This window comes from Camelus bactrianus, chromosome 6 (genome assembly GCF_048773025.1).
Source record: "Camelus bactrianus isolate YW-2024 breed Bactrian camel chromosome 6, ASM4877302v1, whole genome shotgun sequence".
Classification (NCBI taxonomy): Eukaryota; Metazoa; Chordata; class Mammalia; order Artiodactyla; family Camelidae; genus Camelus; species Camelus bactrianus.
In genome coordinates this window covers 78,862,403-78,883,861 of record NC_133544.1, presented here as the reverse complement: position 1 = coordinate 78,883,861, position 21,459 = coordinate 78,862,403, and the positions used below count along the sequence as shown (strand labels likewise).

General features: G+C 35.7%; 1 protein-coding gene across 1 annotated transcript in view; it reads left to right on the top strand.

Annotated features, from left to right (window-relative positions):
- The window catches only part of FAM227B (family with sequence similarity 227 member B), a 195,662-nt gene that overhangs the window by 150,592 nt on the left and 23,611 nt on the right, over nucleotides 1-21,459 (top strand). Inside the window, exons 12-13 of the mRNA XM_045524290.2 lie at nucleotides 11,422-11,519; nucleotides 15,034-15,196. Of these exons, the coding sequence (XP_045380246.2) occupies nucleotides 11,422-11,519; nucleotides 15,034-15,196 (261 nt within the window). The remainder of the gene's footprint in view (nucleotides 1-11,421; nucleotides 11,520-15,033; nucleotides 15,197-21,459) is intronic.

The following is a 21,459-nucleotide window of genomic DNA, read 5'->3' as shown; positions in this document are numbered from 1 at the left end:
AAATGCTTTCAAAGGATGAAAATAACTGGCAGCTGTCAGCTCACAAAGGAAAGACTTCCCTCTCTGATTTTTCACTTGTTCCCATGGTTTCCAGTGTCCTTAAAAATAGCATTTTTGTAATTTACCCAGTTTTTTCTAGTTACTGAAGTAGAAACATGGGCCTATAAGACCTACTACATCCTACTCAGAGCCAAAGCCTCAAGGAGATTATTTTAAAAGCATCTTTATTCTTCTCACCAAAGGAAAGGGAAATACCCAAAACAAAACCTCCTAGAAAAGTTTAAAATGAAGCAATGAAAAAAGATAATGGGAAAAGATGTAAATATTCACCAAAATAAAGTTTATAGTAATATTCATATCAGATTAATTAAATTAAAGGCATAAACCATTAAAAGATATAGAAAGACTACATACTGATGAGCAATCCAACAGAATGTGTAAGTGTAAACATGTATGTACAAAAAACACTGCCTAGAAACATAGAAAGCAAAAATGTTCAGACTCTCAAGGATTAACTCATAAATCCAATTTTTCATTTAAAATTCATAATACTTTAATCCTCCCCTCTTAGATAATAATAGCTAAATCTGATAAAAAGAATTAGTAAAGAGTATATATTAGGAAAACATTAGTGATTATGATGTGTGTGGGGGTGGAGAGAGAGAGAGACTGCATTCAGCAAATCAAAGCTATATATTCCTTTCAAGCGTAGGGATACATGGAACATTTCCAAAAATGTTCCACATACTAAGTCAAAAATTAAATCTCAACATTATATAGATCTTATTAATCTTTCTACTCTTCCTTACCCCACTGATGTCCTTTCTTCCCTTCTTACCTAATTAAAAACTGTAGTGAATAGTTAGTTATTTCTTTGTATTCATCTTCAACTCCTTTTCCAATTTTCCATTTTATCAGTTTCTTGGCAAAGTAACTGAAAATAATTCTCCACCTTTCCCACATCTGAAAGTGTGTAGCTGAATATACACAGAGAAAGCTTTCTATTCAGCCACGCTAACTCATCTCCTTTTTAACTCATAAGTGCATAACTCAAATGGGCCTTAATTCTGTTAGGCAGTCGTATGATATTTCTACCTTTATTTCTACCACTCACAAAGACAGCTGTTCCCACCTTTTTCTCTTCATATCTCCAACACTATTTCCCCTACACTCAGCAATCTTGCTTCCTACCTCAATGAGAAAATTAAGAACTTCCATGAACTCCTATCACCCCATCTGCCCAGTTACCAACATTATCTCCCATATCTTCTGCTTTCTCTTCTGTGCTCCTTTCTAAGGTCAACTTTGCCTAGCACTTCACAAGCATAATTTCACTTACTCCTCTGGTGATGCTGAGATTGGTGATGATGGTACCATTAGGCAGTTGAAAGCACGGGTTCAAAGTCACATCATTAGAGAGTAGCTGTCGCAGCTCTGTGTTGTCTGCCACCTTATTACTCAAAGGGCAACTCCATGGACCAGTAGCATCACCAACACTTGTGACGGTCTTAGGCCCCAGACCTAATAACACAGTCAAAAACTGCATTTTAAAAAGAGTCCCCAGGTGCTTATTTCCTTCCATGTTTGAAGAACACTGCTATCTATGCCATTCTGTTCTTTCCAATGCACTTTTCACTATAATATTGGTACCAGTTATTTTAAAACTCCATTCTTAGACCATGTTGTAGTAGCACTCAGTCTTTCTCCCTGAGAAAGTTTTACTAAGAGTGGTAGGTCTTCCCAAGGTACTAATTCAGACCTTCCACAGATTCTGTTAGTGTGCTGTGGTCTTACAAGTCAAACTTCTGATGGTGTCCCTTCTCTTGGGATGACTGATTTGATTAAATTTGGATTCAGTTAGTCTCAGCAGTCAGGGTAGGAGTTTAGTGGTAGCCAGATCAAAGAATCTGGGATTACCATCCTTACAAGAGCCAATTCTTACTCTAATCATTCATTTTAACTATTAATTTCTCATTCACATAGAAATTTGGTTTAATTAAAAGCAGAACTAAATTTTGCAAATTTGATCTTGGAATATGAATTTATTTTCAGGCGTATTATAAGTGGTGAATATTGAGAATCCACCCAAGGAAGAGGTTTGAGAGCCTCGAATTTGTTTTTAAATAATAGAATAAAATGCTCATTCCTTTGTTCAGGACAGAAGTCTAACTTACAATAAATACTCTGAAGGAAAGATTTTGGTGAAAGGGTGGGGAACTGACACAGCGTCACTAGGGCTTCTAGCGTTTTTCCCATCAGAGCACAATGGCTGCAAACAAAGAGGAAGTGGTATGGGTGAACCGCAGCACCCTTCATTTAACATGTACGCTGACAGGCAAACACAAAGAGCTCTTGCAAAAGTTTTCTCCCTGCTATATTTGACTTCTCCACCCACGTTTTGAAAGAAATACATGTATTTCATGTAAGTCATACATAACACTGACCTCACTGAAGTGTGAATTCTTTACCACTTTGATTTTATTAGTTCAGTGTTTTGAATTCTTTAATTAACAATACTCTGCTTTACTCCTTCTATAGTAACAGGTAACTGCATTCCTTGGATCCTCTCTTCCCCATCATTTTCATCATCAGAGGGTTGGTCTGTTTCTGTTTCACTTATGAAATTTATGATAATTTGAAACAATTAGGCTCATTAACAACTTTGTGACTTAAAGGGTAAAACCACATCACTCACATCATTTGTTAAGCAACTATAGTATTAAATGAAATCATCATTACCCACCAATTATTTCAATCATCCTCAAAGATTTGAGTTCCATGTTTTATTTCCTGACAGACACATAGTAAAATTATTACACTAGGATAACCACCCCATCTTAATCCCCTTTGCTTTTTTTCTTCTTCTATTCTTAGACATTCCCTGAAGTAACCCTTTCCTGCAACCAGAGTGATCTTCTCAAGGTCCTGCCCAAATGCCTTGTTACCCACCCTCATCCCTGTGTACACTCCATTGACCTGAATTCTTTTTCTCTGTCTGAACTCCTGTAAATCTGATCAGTTTTTAAGTGAGCCTTCTCTGATGACCTTCCCCCAAACAATCTATTTCATCCTTAAAGTTTTATTTCTGATACAGTCTGTTTTCCTCTTTATCTTGTGCTAATTTTGCAACAGATGTTGGATTTTCTACAAGTATTACCTGCATATGTTTTGTCAACCTATTTGATTACAATTGGTTACTGAAGCCAGCAACTGTGTTCTGTACTTCTGTTGAAACTTGTAGTGTTTTTCACATAGTCTACAAGAAATATTTCTTGAAGCAATGCATGAATAAATGGTAAATAGCAGATTTAGGTTCAAGAAATCACATTTGTAGGTTTTTTCCCCACTGTATAGAATTAGGTTAATTTAATCTATTCTCTTATGATTTAATTCATGTAATTTAAAATGGGGAACATAATGTGAGCAAATTTTAAAAATGTTTTAAACTCTTTGGCGAGGATGCTGCAGTTCGGCGATAGGTGAGGCAGCTCAGGGAAGGACCTGGTGCTCGGGGCGCCCAGCTCCCTTAGGGCGCTTAGATGCGTGAGAAAGCTGGTGCGATGAACAAAGGTAAAGACCAGAGCAAGGAAATTGAGAGATTCCTTCCTCCCTTAGGTGTCCTGTGGCAGTTGATCCTAAAGGTTGTGTCACCATAGCCATCCATGCCACACCTGGTTCCAAACAAAATGCTGTGACAGATTTGACAATTGAGGCTGTAAGTGTAGCTATTGTAGCACCTCGGTTGGAAGAAGAGGCTGAGCTCCACCTGTATCTTTCCAAGATCTTAGAACTCAGGAAAAGTGGTGTGGTTTTGGATAAGGGTGGTAGATCTTGTGAAAAAGTAGTGAAGCTTTTGGCCTCCACAACTCCAGAAGAGATCTTGGAGAAACTGAAAAACAAGTCATAAATAAATAAATAAATAAAAGCAAGAAATGAAAAATATGTCCTTGAGAAACTTTGTTATTGCTAATGATGAAGAGGCTGTTAAAAAGGAAAATATAGATTGCTGTACACCTGACACTACAAATCAGCTATACTACAATTTGAAAAATAAAAAATAAAATATATATAAATACACAGAATGTTGAAAATATATATAATAAGAATAGGACTCAAAAAAGAAGTAGGAGGATTAAAAGTACTATGAATCGAAGTTCTAAAATCCTTGGTCCCAAACAGCTGGGAACATGTTGCTCTGATTTCATGGCATTACAAAGTAACAGAGCTGAAAAGAATATTCAGGATGACCTGATTCAGTCCCTTTCATTTTGTGATGGGGCTTCTGATACCCAGAAGTTGAGAGTATTTAGGATCACATGGTGCAAAATGGCAGCTAGAACCTAGATCCCTTGACTCCTAGTTGAATGCAGTTTAGCCTGACTGTAAAGTAAAATGATCATATTTCCACAACACGTCTGGAATTCTAGAGATTGCCTTCTAATCCAGTTTGCCAAATGACAGAGGGAAACCTGTCACACTGCTTCATCGTGTTACTTTGTTTGAAAACGCTTATTTAAATACAAAAATGTTTTCTATGTCTTTTTAAAACTCTCTTAAGCATTTTTAAAGTAAATAAGAATAATCAAGACTTGTAATTTAATGTTAATTTTCATTTTTGAGAAGTCACTGAATTTTCTACCTCCTTGGATGGAAACTGCAATCATCAAATCATCAAATCAAGTGGAGTTCTTATGAATCTCCAAAGAGCCTTAAAAGAAGATAGAAGGTCTGGAAACAATTTTCAGTATTTGTAAAACCCTATTAGAAATCATATCCATATTGAAGCTTCAAAATCTAATAATAAATATCTTGTTTTTAAATATTCAAAAAATGTTTTAAAGACCTCACTTTTACAAATGAGGAAGTTAGACTTAAGTGGAAAGTGGGTCACTGGAAATTACATATATAGTTGTAATCAAGTTCATTATTTCATTATTTCATTGCCCAGAGCAAACTGCAATGCTGTACTTATCTTCAAAGAGAGTAGATGTTGAGTCCTACCATGTGCCTTGGGAGGATAAAATGGTGAATACTTCTGAACAGCTCAATTGATTAATACGCTCTCTGTAGGAAAGCTGTGTAATGTAGTGAACTATGTTAATATAGTAAATACAGCTAGATTCAAGGCTGTAACAAAGGCATAAAGACAAAGTACAATCTGGTAAAAAAATGGATGTACAAGTAGCCAAAAAACTCAGTTCTGATACATAGTGCTTTGCTGATCTATCTCGAGAATACGTCTCAGATTTTCTAAAGGAATAGATAAGACTCAACCACTCCTGAATATTTTCAGTATTTTCTCTCAACAAAGCTCTTGTAAGTGTGAAGTAATAGTGCATTTGAACTTACGCTCCTTAAGAAATAATAGTAGTAACGGTATTTTCTGACATTTATATAATCTTTACAGAATTCTGTGATCTGCATATATGATCTCATTTTTATCCAGTTAACAAGTTTATAAGTTAATCATTACTCTTATCTCCAAATTATATCTGAAAAAACTGAAGCTCAAAGAATTTAATTTGCCCAAAGTTACTTAGTCTGCAGATGGCAGGGCTGGCATTTAAATCTGTGTCCAAGTTAGACACAGGCTCTATGTGACTTGAAGGCCTCTACGCTTAACTCATACGCTACTCTGCCTCAGGAATGCAAGTTAAGTTCACGTGCATGTGCTTTGAACTACTGATCAAGTGGGCATTAGATCCACTCTTCTAGTGAAAAGGAGAGAAGACCTGGCCTGGATGAGAAGTCTGCCAAACTCTGAGTAGATCTCTCTTGGGATGTACCTGCAGAGATGGCTCAAATGCTTTCAGAGCAGTTTTTAGCGGAAGATCAAGGTCTCGAAATTTTCTGCCACTGGTGGAACATTCACCATGAGTGTAGCTGTGATATTTTTCTAATAAAAACAAGAGCCATGGTCTGAAAAATAGAATAATATTTATAGAATGATACTTGCAAACTATTGTCCCAATAAAGGAATGTTCCATTAAATTAAAAAAATCCTGTCCAAGTAACTATAGAGAATGTATAAAAAACACAGCAAGAAAATTAAGGAAGATTTAAGAAAAATATTAACACTTCAATATGTATTATTATCTAATTTTTTAAATCTTGGATCTAAAACCTAAACCACCTTTATTATGTTCAGGAAATTTCCTTCTATACCTATTTTTTTTAGAGTTTTTATCATGAATAAATGTTGGACTTTGTCAAATACTTCATCAGCATCTATTGAGATGATCATGTGGTTTTATCTTTAATTCTGCTCATGTGGTATATCACACTAATTGACTTGCTTGAAATAAACCAGCTTAAAATCACAGGGATGGATCTCACTTGGTCATGGTGTATAATCTTTTTGATATGTTGCTGAATTTTCTTTGCTAGTATTTTACTGAGGAATTTTGCATCTGTGTTCAACAGAGATATTGGCTTATAGTTTTTTCTTCTGGTGTCTTTGTCTGGCTTTGGTATCAGGGTAATGCTGGCCTCATAAAACGAGTTTGGAAGTATTCCCTCTGCTTCTACATTTTGGAAGAGTTTCAAAAGGATTGGTATTAATATGTCATTGAATGTTTGATAGAATTCAGCCATGACATCATCTGGCCCTGTGCTTTCTTTTGCTGGGAGAATTTTTATTACCACTTCAATTTTCTTATTTGTTCTTGGTCTATTCAGGCTATCTGTTTCTTCTTAATTCAGTCTTGGTAGTTGCAGGTTTTTAGGAAATTATCCATTTCTTTTAGGTTATCCAATTTGTTGGCATTTGTTGTTTATAGTAGTGTCTTATGACCCTGTGTATTTCTGTGGTATCAACTATAACATCTTTTTCATTTCTGACTTAATTTAAGTCCTCTCTATGTTTTTCTTAGTCAATTTTGTTTATCTTTTCAAAATAAAGCTCTCAGTTTCATTGATCTTTTTTATTGTCTTTTTAGTCTCTATTTCCTTTATTTACACTTTGACCTTTATCCCCTTCCTTCTACTAACTTTGGGCTTAGTCTGTTCTTTTTCTAGTTTCTTGAAATGTAAAGTTAAGTTGTTGATTTTAGATTTTTCTCATTTCTTAATGTATCTGTTTCTGCAAGGTATTTTTTTCTGAAGCTTTATCTTGTTCGTTTATTTGGAACATGTTCCTCTGTTTCTTCATTTTCCTTCACTCTCAGTGTTGGTTACTGTGCATTAGATAAAACAGCCCCCTCTCCCAGTCTTGAAGGAGTTGCCTCTTGTAGGAGATGAACCTTATCCTTCAACTTGGCCCTAGCTCTTGTCTGTCTCTAAAACCTTTGTGGTTGTCCAAGTAGCCTGCTTTGTTCTTAGTGGCTCCCAATAGTTAAGAGTGTGACAAGCACTGTCAGTGTCCCAAAGGAAAGGATCTCAGTCAGCACCTAGATTTAGGCTTTTTGGAAGCCAGACCCTCAGGCAGCAGCTTTGAAAGTATGCAAATATATCTCTTTCAGTGGACAACTGGGAGATAGGGTTTTCTGTCTTCTCCTTCTGCACTGAGCCCTGAGATGTTAGCCAGTTAAGAACTATTTCTTTGTTTGCTATTGTCCCACTGAACCCATGAACACAAGCCCCACTGGCTATGAGAGCCAGTCTATCAAGGGATGTGTCTTCTGGGCAGCAGCCACAAGAGCCAGTGCCCTGCCCTTCTTCTCTTGTATAGGACATTTTTAGATTCGGAATGGTGGGAACATGGTTTCAACATACAACATATCAATAATAAGTTCATATAGTCACTAATTCAAACAATGTAAAGAATTTTTATGACACCAGTCAAGACTGTCAAGGCTTGGTTATAAAATAAAGATGATCTCAGTTCCTTTCTATTTTATGATTTTTGACAAGCATAATTTGTACTACACTGCAATAAAATTGGTCTTAATTTTTGTATCTTTTAAAAGTTCTTAGGTAGATACGTTTACAGATGATGGGGGAAATAATTTGCCGGATTAGTATGTTCCAATTTTTGCTTTAGAGCCCATTTAGTGGTTGATTTTTTTTAATGTTTTCCATCCTACAGGAAGGATTTTAAATGGGTCCAGTTTCCTTCAATAATACCTTTGATCAAATCAAGCTTAAAAGCTATTCTGTTTTACGTTGCGTTTGCAATGTTTGGTGCCACAGAATTTTAGTTCGTAATTATACCACCTTTTCATTTCAGATATTTGCCACTTACCTTTTTATACAAAAGCCATGGAAATACTTTAAAAGCTAGTCACTTGTGTCTTGCATCTGTAATTTGTGTGAGCAATGATTTAGATAGATATAATTTATAATAAAAAGTAGTAGAAAGACGTAAACTCCTAAAAATATCAAAATAAAGTAATAATATGGTATTTTCCTTGGGAACCAAATATAATATGAATCACTGTTATACATAAAATCTTCACGTTCTTGGGCACGCTAAATTTATTTCACAGTTGGTGTGACCCAAGGATGCTAGTGATCCCTTACCTGTACATAGCACTTCTTTGTTAACAAAGTGCATCTATAAGCACTTGAACTCTATTACCTCTCTGGGAGGCTAGTCACAATTACATGTATTATGTTAACATAACATTACTAGGATAAGAAATTTTATTTTATTTTAGAGCATTGTAAAGACATCCCGAATGCTTCAGTTTGCCAATTTAAAACATGAATTGCATACAGAAAGGTGGGAGGTTGGTTCTCTATATTGCTTTGTAGATAGATGTAAGTTGTTTGAGGTCTAACATTTACACAAACCAATGACAGGGTCTGCAGATGGCGAGACTGAAGGGACTTGGGGAAGTATGTGTATAAGGATCTAAAAAAATCTGGGAGGCATGATAAGAAAATATACACAATAAGACAGCGAGCAGATACTCATGAGCATGCAATACTTCCTCTGAAATAATGTTACCATTTTCCTATACTACTAAAAACAAAATTGCGTTTGTATTTTCTTATTTGCTCAAATCACATTCATTTTATGTAATGACTACTTGTGTTTTACTCTTTCCTTTGTTTCCCCTTACATTTTAGTGCTGGATGAAAGTCTCTTTCTGAGTGTAGTTTTAATTTGTTAGTTATATTCTAAAGTAGATCTCTGAGTAACATTTTTCTGTTTTCTGTAGTTTATTTATATATAGTATTATATAAGGCCTGCATAAACTTTAATTTCTCTGAGATATGAGTTATTTACGTCTCAGAAAAACTATTAGAATAAAAACTACGGAAGTGGCTAAAAATAACTATACTTAGTTGCGTAAGTGTCTCCCTTTTAAGGTGTATAATATCCCAGAAATAAAAAGGGGGTAATTATGAAAATGAAAATTTCCCAGTATAGGTGGAGTAAGACTGGAATAGTTTCTCACTCCTGAAATTTCTGAGGACTTAGTAAAAACAACTGAGACATACTTTCTTATAGTTTTATCAAATAAAGTCGATTTTGGTGTTTCAGGTGATCTTCCCAAGTGTTCAGAGATGCTGAGAACAGAAGAGATATAAAAACTCTAATGAGGGAAAACATTAATATTTTTACCCAAAATAAATCAACAGATTAGAGGAACATAGGAGAAAAAAAGCTAATAAATACAGTGATTTTAAGATTACTTACTACTCTTACCATATCTGAGTGGGGTTTTTCTTTTATGTAGGTTTCTTTTGCAATTTTTTTCCTTGACTCTTGTACTTCTAAAATTTCTTTGCTTTCTTTGCTTTGTGTTTTCACTAGTCTCTTGTTTTTTTGTGTGTGTCTATTGCCATTACTCTGAGCTTAGAATCTTGGCCTGATATTAATCTGCTGACAGTAGTTCTACCACAAAGGTCAAGTAATCTGAGGCTTTTATTGTGGGTATGGTAGACATGAAGTAGAGGTCTTTTTGTTATTAATACCATATCTGTTCTAAGAGACAAGAAATTAAGTAATATCACCTAACTATATATTTAAGAATGATTCAAAATTGAGCAAGTTTTCTTTTTTCAATTATTCTTCCCAAAGAGAGTATTTTTATTCCTTTCTTGTTTAACTTTCCAGTGTTTCTTTATACCAATGAAGGCAAATATAACAGATATTTTTCTTCTGTCCCTTTTACATTGAACATAGCTTACTGTATACATTCAGTCAAGCAATATGCTCTATACACTGTTCAGCTTGCTCTCGTCACGTAATGATACGACCTATGGATATCTTCACATGAGTATGGAGATCTTGCTCATCTCTCTTTACAGCTCATCGTATAGCGTCAATTATGAGTGCCTTAGTTTTTTCAACCAGTTCCTGACTGATAAATACAGGGATTGTTTAAAATCTTAAAATTTTACAAATTATGCCATAAACTTGTTCATATGTTTTTTTATACTTATTTGAAAGCTTGTATAGCATGTATTTTTGGGAGAAGGATTGCTGAGTCAAAGAGGAAATATGTCTGTATTTCTGGTAGGTATTGACAGATTCCCCTCCATAATAGACTGTATGCTTTTAAGCAAGTTTTTAAAGAAGAGAAATTTTAATGTTCATTACCTTTCTTGCCTATTCTAACTCCCAAAGTAATCTAACTTTGGTTCCACTCAAAATTTTAAAATACAGGTTTCTTGCTAAGCAATTCTTTAATCTGTGCTGGAGATAAATGCCTCCTTGTCTCTAGTATTTCAAGTTAATATCTGATATTTTTTCATGTGTAATGTCAAAAATCAATCCAAGTGACTTTCTTCAACTCTTTGTCATCAACATCACAGTCTCCAGATCTGCTTCATTTATCTGGTAACTGGTATCAGTTATCAGTGCCAGAACCTGGAACAGACTTCTCAAATCACCTGTTTGCTCTGCTTTGTGTCCTTAATAACTAGCTTGTGTTTTTAGGCTGATTGACATAGCTAATTAAATCATGTTGTTCTCCTTAAAGATAAGGTTCCCTGGGTACCCTTATGCATATTTATGCTGATCGAGGGAAAAATTACCAAGTCTTTCCTTATCTGAGTGTGTTGTCAGTAGGTGGAAAGGTGGGCTATAACATGCAGAGACCCAAGCCTCCTATTGTATAATTAACTAGAGGGTCATGGAAGGAGGTCTGGACTTAAAAGCAAAAACCTAGGTCTGCATCCTCTCCCTCTACTCTTAATAAATGGTAGACCAAGACTTACTCTTGAAAAAAGTCACAGAGTTTCCTGCACTTTAGTTTTCTCATCTCTAAGTTGTAGGAAATGTTACTTACAGAATGGTTTGTGAGGATGACGAGATAGCATAAGTGAATGAATTTCATAAATTCTATTAAGTAAAAATGAGATTGAATAGTCCTCTGATGGGGACAAGCTATAACAATATCCTAACTTTTCATACATCTTTACCTCTCTCCATGTTTAGGGTGCACTGCTAGGAAAAAGGAGGTATATCATGCCTTTTGTGAAGGAAAAGAAACAGAATTTAAAGAAATATTTCATTTTCTGTTTTAGCTATAGACTTCAATATGACAAAAGTTTTAAAGAACCAAAAAGCATATACAGTGTTAACATCTAAGGAAGAATCAAGATTATCAAGACTACCAACAAAGGTTTGGAGTATAATAATTATAAAAATATTCTTATTTCTTTAATTTCCAATATAATTAAGTGAACAATCTCACATGGACAATGTTGGTTATTACATTCTTGATATATATTTTAGAAAAAATTTAATGATCAGAAGAGATTTGTTGGAAAGGTTTATCTTAATATGAAAAAGTCATATTTCTGAAACTATCCTCATCTCTAAGGAGAAAGAACAGCATTTATCTTTTTCTCATACTTCTGGCACTGCTTCTCCTTGGGTTGATGTACAAACACGGCCCTGATCTCAGTAAGCATCAGTCAGACTTGCAGGGAAAATTTCAAAGGACTCTTCAGCAGTGAGTGATCTGTCCCTGCCTCTTAAACCATGGTCCTGGAGTAACTGACCACAGGTAGATACTTTACTCTTCAGTCTTGAATGCTTAGTTTCTCCACATTCCTGAAGGTACCTCCCAAACAGAGATCCTAGGGACTTGCTACCTTGTGTCGCTTTAGCCAAGATTTGATGAGGCTGTTGTCTTCAACTTCTGAATTTGATCTCTTAGATTGTTAGACAGTTAGACTTTCAGTCTGTTGTAGTTTTTATTGCTGAAACATTGTCTGAACTATCTAGTCAAGTCTGACCATTATTTTAAATTTTAACTTACGCCTATACAAAAGCCACTTTCTGAAAGTCAGTATTCATATATTTCCTGGTGTTTAATAATCCAGGTATATGGAATCTCTTCCAGCCTTCACAGTGCTGCCAAGGATGTTTTGTAAGTACTTAGACTAGAGACCTCTAGGATTCAGTTTGGGGTAGATGATAATATATCATCTTGGCTGTAGGGGGTGGGGGAAGGAGAGTGGGTGTGAGTGGAGGAAGAGGGCAAGATTGCTAGATTTAGAAATCAGGGATGTGTCATAGAAATTGCAGATCTGAGCTTCAGCAAGCACTCAAAATGGTCTTTTATACTTTGCTTACTAGTTGAAGCGATGTAGACAGATGGTTTTGTAACTGACTGAATAACCTTTTTCAGGTGACACTGTTAAAACATAGAAAGCAGACTGCAGGGTATGTCTTTGGTAGTGCCCCACACTGCTGCATCATTGGCCTTGCCTCATGTGCACTGTTTTATCAACAACTTGCATAAAAATGTGGTTGCCATTTTTATTATCTATGTAGAAGTCATAAAACTTGGAATAATTATGGATACATTGGGTGACCAAAAGTTTACAACAGGCTAGAGTAACAGTCCTGGTCTTAGAAGATAAACTATTACTGCTGAAAAACTATAAATGTCCAAAATTGTAACTGCATAAGTATAGGATAGTAAAGCCTTGGATCAGAGGCATTTAAAAAGATTTGGGAATCATTTTTAACAGTAAGCTCTGTATTTGTCAATAGTAGAATGCTGTTGACTCCAAAATCTTCTATATTCATGGGCCATTTTAAATGTATGGGAGCTACTCTGTGCTGATCAGACAATGACTATGTATAATGTTCCTTTTGGAGCCCTGCATTGTAAAAGGGTGTAGACAAACAGAAGCATATTTAACAGAAAATAATTGGAATGATGAAGCACTCTGAAACCATAATGTTTGAGCAATGGCCAAACTATTTAAAGGCATTTCCACTGGAAAAGATGCTGGAGGCCATAATAACTTTTCAAATATGTAGAGAACTACTGTTGGAAAACAGGATTTGATTTTTTCTTTGTGGCTCAAAAAAGTTTTTTTTACCGACAGATACCAAAAAGTAACACTTACAATAAGTGAAAGCTGTAGGGAGACATATTTCACTTCAATGTAAAGGAAAATTTTCTAAGCACTAGCATTGTCCAAACGCTGGACAGAATGAGTGCTTATGGGTTCCCAATGCCTGTGAGAGCATTGACAGGACGCACATTCAAACCTCAAAAATCAAAGGTTAGCTTTCTAGTCATTGTCAGCAGTTATCCTTTAATAAACTAACAGAAAAACTGAAACCATCTCTTGGACTTTCTTGTTCATCCCTTATGACCCTTCCAAAGTTTTTAGGACTACTTGGTTCTTCAAATTTAGTACTAAGTTGCCTTTTGATTATAAAAATCTTGTTTTGTGGAATCTTAAAAGTTCTCTGACAGTTTCCTGCCATTGTCTTCTGTGGAGTAATTGGAAGCAATGGGGCTTCTATTAATCATTTTGGCTATTTGGAATGTCTTTACCGAGAGTACTCTGGACAACTTGAGAACTTAAAGTATCCAAGAAAGTGGCTAAGGTTCCACAAAACACTGGAGTTACATTTAATACCCACTTCCACTCTTCCCTGATTCAACTATCCTTTAAAAAAATCAGAGATACTTGTAAAGGAAGAAGGAGCTGTATACTTTTCCAGTTTAAAAACTGATAACCGCAGAAAAATTAAAAAATGTCTATTTCTAAAACTTCAGTAAGATAGAGTTCCTATCTTATAATACCCAAGACTGAAGCCAGGAAGATGGTCATAAAACATCTTTCTAGACAGGCAGGATTTAACTTTTAAACTAGATGGGGCTTGGTCTGGTTTTGCATGGAGTTTTTAAGATCAGGCTGGATGTAACCTGATGTGAATTTGTTATGGAAGACTAAGATGAAGTAAATGATTTACATCATTGAAAACGCATCTGATACTTACATTAAGTTTTCACCATCAAAGAACTGCTTCTGATTACAATAGTCCCACTATTTGAAATAATTATGGAGCATCTATGAATGAATACAATGAAAAAGTGACCAGAAGCAAAAGAAACACAAGATAACTTTAGGTATCAGTAAATATAAATGAGAATAACATCTTATTTCCCCACAGGAAGTGGAATCAACAATAAATCTCTTACCTAGGCATTACAGAAATTGAGAAAAGACAGCAGATGAGTGGTGGCTATACTCACCTTGCTTCCCACAAGAAATCAGTAGCAGAATATTGGAGTCATTACATTTATGGTGGTTGTTTCCTTGACACGGATTTGTGGTCAACAGTTACTCTCATCAGGACTTTGATGGCCTTCTGGCCTCCTTTGTTCTGATGAGACATCCCCTGCTACTCTTATTGGGGTTCTTGTATACGTTGTTTTTCTCTTGTGGCTTTTGAGATTTTTCTTTTTGTCTTTGTCTTTGAACACTTTGACTAACGTGTGTCTTGATGTGAATTTATCCTACTTGGAGTTAAGCTTCTTGGATGTATTTTTCATAAAACTGGGAAAGCTTCAGTCATTATTTCTTCATATTTTTCCTTCCCCCTTTTCTGGGACTCCACTCATTCTTTTCCCTTTCTAATACTCTCTGCTGGCCTGTCTTTAAGCTTGCTGATAAATAAAAAGGCTAGCAGAGCCTTAGTGCACATACTCAGTCTCAGACTTTAGTAAATTCCTTTCATTAAGAAGATGCTTTGTAGAATTTCCCTTTATTTTAATATAGCAGATAGTAATTGAACTTATAATGCAGTTATATTTTATTTACAGTTATTTAAAAATACACAAAAGTAATAATTGACTTGATTTTGTTTTCTTCCCCTTGCAGTCCCATTATAGCAGTAGTGGTCCAGAGTTTAATCGTGTTCTCTTCAATTTTGGAGGTCAGAGTCCACTGATTTTATATTATCTTCAGATGCATGAGCTAACTGGTATTTCCAAAACCTCTAGACAAATAAAGATTAAATTCACTGAAATATTGAAAGAACCATATCCTTTTTTAAGCTTTGTTTTAATATGATCTGTTTCTAAAATGTTTAAAACTTTTAACTTTTTTAATGTCTCAATTAAGAAAAAAATGTAAAGTATTTTATAACCAGTGCTTTATTTAGCATTTAATTACATTCAGAACTTTTGTAGCATGTTTAGCCAGAAGTATTTTCTCTCTTAGATCTAAGGCTGTGATTTTGCATGTAAGAAAAATAAAACAAACGTAAAACCCATGATCTTGGGGGAAAAACTGGTATATTTAGCTCTTTAGTAAAAGACTGTCTTTGCAACTTTACTGTTGAGTGTTCAGTTTCAAACGTTTGTCAGAACTGTGGGTCGTGGACCTCTAGGATTCTCCAGAAAAGTTTCAAACATGCCTTAGCTGTGTAGTCCTTTGTTCTAATAAAATGTACCATAAAGCTTAATGTGTAAAATATACTAAAAATGAAATTAGAGTTCTTTGGTTGCAGCAGGGCTGTCTGTTTATGTTCTTGTGTCCCTTCTGCATAACCCATCCTGGCCCGGGTCTTACTGGGAACTTGGATGAACCCCAGAGAGATCTGGTACAGTGGTCTCCAAACCCGAGTGTACACAGCTCTGGGTGGAAAATACATACATCGGGATTCTCATTTTTATCTGTTTCTGTCTTTAAAAATAAGAAAGAAGTTGTGCTTTACTAATACTTGGCAGACAAGTACCGTCACTCAGTTGATGCTTCAGTCTGCACTCTACTGTGTTGAGGGGTCATGACGGCATCTTTGCTCTTGTGTTGTTTTCTGAGTATCACGACATGTTGCTGTTTTGCATGGGTGGTTAAGCAGACTTACAGATTATATCATCTAGTTTAACTAAATTAACACTCACTAGTGGACCAATAGCTTCAAAAGGCTCCTGAAAAGAAGCTTCGGATTGATGATAATACTTAGAATGCAAGAATAAAATTTTTAAGAAGGCAGAATATTTTTTCTGCTCCATGAAGGAGCTCCTTTTCAGCCAAACTACAAAATTAATGGTGATCCAATCAATTCTGCCAATATGTAGGCCAACAAAAGAAAGTAAAATTTTTCAAAAAGACTAATTGAAATATGGATATATATCATTATTATAAACAATGGATCTAGCCCTAAATGTTTGTTATACTTTTCAATATTAGCAAATGATAGTGCGAAGTCAGTTTAATTCACAAACCATTTATAAACCAACTGTCTAGACATCAGTTCTCTACAATTTGAGGATAAAAGGTATGGTGTACCATTAATAAATGTAGTGTTAAATTTTCTTTTTAAAGTATTTTATCTTATCTCACTGTTTTCTATTTGTAGACTACATATCTTTTATAATATGTATAATATAGTAATATAGGTTATAATTTATAAATTTAAAATTGTACCTGTGTGGGAGTGTGCTCACAATCGCGTTTACTCATGGGATCCACGATCCAAAAGGCGTGGAAACCACTGCTCTCGCAGATTCTCAGGATTCCTCCCAGGTTACTTCTCCCATATTTCAGTCAAGACAAACTCCAGAGATTCACTGACCCCAAGCATGTGGAATTAACTTGAATGGCTCTGGAACACAAGGAGAGGCAAAAACTACAAGGCTAAATCAATCTTCTGAAACTTGTAACTTAAGTAATGATGCAAGGATTCCCATCAGCACTGGGTGCTTTAAACAAGTGCTTAAATACAACATTTTTAAAAGTTTAGAAGTTTTGATTTGCATTTCTCTGATAATTAACAATATTGAGCATCTTTTCATGTGCCTGTTGGCCATCTGTATGTCTTCTTTGGAAAGATGTCTATTTAGGTCTTCTGCCCATTTTTTGATTGGGTTGTTTATTTTTTGTTATTGAGTTCTATGAGCTGTTTATATATTCTGGTAATTAAGTCCTTGTCAGTCACATCATTTGCAATTATTTTCTCCTAATCCATAGATTGTCTTTTCATTTTGTTTTATGGTTTCCTTTGCTGTGCAAAAGCTTGTACATTTGATTAGGTCCCATTTGTTCATTTTTGCTTTTATTTATATTGCCTTGGGAGGCTGACCCAGGAAAACATTGCTATGAATTTTGTCAGATAATGTTTTCCCTATGTTCTCTTCTGAGAGATTTATGGTGTCCTGTCTTATGTTTAAGTCTTCAAGCCATTTTATGTTTATTTTTGTATATGGTGTCAGGGAGTGCTCTAAATTCATTAATTTATACGCAGCTGTCCAAACTTTCCCAGCATCACTTGCCAAAGAGACTGTCTTTTCTCCATTGTATATTCTTGCCTCCTTTGTCTAAGATTAATTGACCTTGGGTTTGTGGATTTATTTCTGGGGTCTCTATTCTGTTCCCTCAAACCACATGTCTCTTTTTTTGCCAAAGCCATGCTGTTTTGATTACTGTAGTTTTGTAGTATTGTCTGAAGTCTGGGAGGGTTATGCCTCCAGCTTTGTTCTTTTCCCTCATGTCTGCTATGGCAATTCTGGGTCTTTAGTGATTCCATATAAACTTTAGGTTTATGTGTTCTAGTTCTGTAAAAAATGTCATGGGTATTTTTATAGGGATCACTTTATAGATTGCTTTGGGTAATACAGTCATTTTAACAGTATTAATTCTTCCAATCCAAGATAATGGGATTTCTTTCCATTTCTTTAAATCATTTTTAATTTCCTATATCAATGTTTTATAGTTCTCAGCATGTAAGTCTTTCACTTCCTTGGTCAGGTTTATTCCTAAGTCCTTCATTTATTTTTTGATGTGATTTTAAAAGGGATTTTTTTTTTTACTTTCATTTTCTGATATTTCATTGTTAGTGTAAAGAAATGCTGCCTTGCTGAATTCATTTATCAGCTCTGGTAGTTTTTGTGTAGCACCTCTGCGATTTTCTATATATAGTATCATGTCATCTGCATATAATGACAATTTTACCTCTTCGCTTCCAATTTGGATCCCTTTCATTTCTTTCTCTTGTCTGACTGCTGTGACTAGGACTTCCACTACTATGTTGAATAGAAGTGGGGCGAGTGGGCGTCCTTGTCTCGTTCCAGATTTTAGCAGGAAGGCTTTCAGCTTTTCACCATTGAGTGTTATGCTGGCTGTGGGTTTGTCACAAATAGCTTTTGTTATGTTAAAATATGCAAAGGTGTTTATCATGATTAGATGTTGGATTATATCAAATGCTTTTTCTGCATCTGTTGAGATGATCATGCAGTTTTTGTCCTTTCTTTTGCTGATATGGTATATCACATTAATTGATTTGCATACATTGAACCATTCTTGTAATCCTGGGATAAACCCAGCTTCATCATGGTGTATGATCTTTTTTATGTGTTGTTGGATTCCGTTTGCTAACATTTTGTTGAAAATTTTTGTATCTATGTCCATAAAAGATAGTGTCCTGTAATTTTCTTTTTTGGTAGTGTCTTTGTCTGGTTTTGGTATCAGAGTAATGGTGACTTCATAGAATGACTTTGGGAGTGATCCCTTCTCTTTAATCTTTTGGAGGAGTTTTAGAAGGATTGGTACTTGTTCTTCTTCATATGTTTGATAGAATTCCCCAGTGAAGCCATCTGGTCCTGGACGTTTGTTTGCAGAGAGGTGGTATTATTATTGTTGTTGTTGTTATTGTTATTGTTGTTATTATTATTATTACAGTGTCTATTTCACTCCTGGTGATCGGTCTGTTCAAATTATCTATTTCTGCTTGATTCAGTTTTGGTGGGCTATGTTTCTAGAAACGTGTCCATTTCTTCTAGGTTGTCCAGTATGTTGGCCTGTGATTGTTCATAGTATACTCTCTCTCTCTCTCTTTTTTTTTTTTTTTTTGTATTTCTGTGGTATCAGTTGTAGTTTCCCCTCTTTCATTTCTCATTTTTTTTATTTAATTCCTCTCTCTTTTATTCTTGGTGAGCTTGGCCAGAGGTTTGCTGATTTGTTTGCCCTTTCAAAGAACCAGCTCTTGGTTTTATTGATTTTTTTCTTTTTTTTTAAATCTCTATTTATTTCCTCTCCAATCTTTATTACTTTTTTTTCCTTCTGCTGACTGTAGGTTTGGTTTGTTCTTTTTCTCATTCTTTTAGGTGGTAGGCTAGGTTGTTTATTTGAGATTTTTCTTGTATTTTAAAGGCCTGCATCACTATGAAATTTCCTCTTAGGATTGCTTTTACTGCATTCATTAGATTCCATATGGTTGTGTTTTCACTGTCATTTGTCTCAAGGTGTTTTTTAATTTTTTCTTTGATTTCATCAGTGTCACATTTGTTTTTTAGCAGCATGTTGTTTAGTCTCCATGCAGTTTTTTTTTTTTTTTTCTCATTTTTATTTCTGTGGTTGATTTCTAGTTTCATGCCACTGTGGTCAGAAAAAATGCTTGAAATAATTTCTGTCTTATTAAATTTGTTGAGGCTTGTCTTATGTCCTAGTATGTCATCTATCCTAGTGAATGTTTCATGTGCACTTGAAAGGAATGTGTATTCTGGTTTTTTTGGCCATCACGTCCTGAAAACATCAATTACGTCTAACTATTCTATTGTGTTGTAAGGATCCCTGTTTCCTTATTGATTTTCTGTCTGGAAGATCTGTCCATTGATGTTAGTGGGGTATTAAAGTCTACTACTATTATTGTATTCCCATCGGTTTCTCTCTTTACGTCTGTTAGTATTTGTTTTATGTATTTAGGGGCTCCTATATTGGGTACATATTTGTCAGGAGTGTAATATCCTCTTCTTATATTGACTCTTATCAAATTTTTCATTTCATTCATTGTACTTTTCAGCTCCAGAATTTCTGTTTGATTCTTTTTTAATAATTTTTATCTCTTTGTTAAACTCATTTTGTTCATGTATGGTTTTCCTGATTCCACTGAGTTGCCTTTTTTCTCTTGTTTGATGAGTTTTGTCAAAATAGCTATTTTGAATTCTTTATCAGGTAAATTGAGATCTCTGTATCTTTGGGGTCAGTTACTGGAGTATTATCGTCATCTATTGGTGGTGTTCTGTTTTCTTCATTTTTATGTTCTTCACTTTTATGTTCTTTGTTGCTGTCTTCACATTTGAAATAGCCATCACCTCCTCTAGCCTTTGCTAACTTCCTTTGGGAGAGAAATACCTTTCATCAATCAGCTAGGGATTCTGAGGCTTTTCAGACCTTCTATGGATGCACCTGCTTCACACTTCTTGCTCCCTCTAGTGGCAAGAATTTTAAAGCTTTTAAACCTTCTCTATCCTACAACACACCAGACCAAGCGCTTATAGTCTCCCTTTTACTTTCCTAAAGGTGGCATATAAGTTCAAGTTTGTAGTCTCTCCCTGGCCCACAGATTTGGGCTGGTGCAGGCTTTCTGTGTATACTCATTAGCTGTCTGCAAAAGCTTGCTTTTGCTGTTGCCATTGAGTGTGCACAGGGATCTGGCCACAAGGTGAAAATGTGTGTAGCGGGGCCCCTGGAGCACTGGGAGTGTCCATGAGTAGTCGGGGGGATCTGTGAGTGAGATGTCCCCATTGGCTCATAGGCAGGCATTTCAATGGAGTCTCTGACATGGTTAGTAGATCTGCATCCCCTTAATGCCCTCTGAGTGTTCTACCTACCATTCTCCCAGCCTCTTCCCCCCCACCCCCCATCATGCAGCTCATGATTCAACACTCTGGATGGGGCAAGAGAGAAATGAGCCTCTTTGGCAGCAACTATACAGCTCAGGAGGCCAGGTGCTCACTAATTCACTCTTACTTTCCCCCACACGAGAATTCAGGGGCTGAGAAGATCTCCCTTGGCCCTAAGCTGTGCTGCCTCAGGGAAGGAGTGAACTTAAACTGTTCCTGTTATTCTCTCCCATGCATCTACACTGGTATTTTTTCCCCAGTGGTGTGCTGGAAGCTTGGGCTTCCACAAAGGCTCTCTCTTCTATCAGTGGTTGTCTGTGACAGTGCTTTCCAGGGCTCCTAAAATTGTGACTGAGTGGCCAGGAGGGGCTAGAGTTGGTTCCTAGGCCACTGCAAGTTCCACAGCCAGGACCAAGGTCTGCACGCCTATTATCCGACGCACAGGTGGGTGACACTCCTCTCACGTCCCTTGCAGAATGGTGCTAGATCCCATGGCCCCCACAAAGGCACTCCTGTCCATGGGTGGATGCCAGATTGTTGTTGTGAGGGAACATGATGAGAGATGTCTTATTCGGCCTTGATGCTGATGTCACTCCTGTTCCTGTGTTTAAAAATTGGGGGACCATACATACTACTTTTTTTGTCTTTATGTTTAACAATTCTTAGAATAAGCAAAAATAAC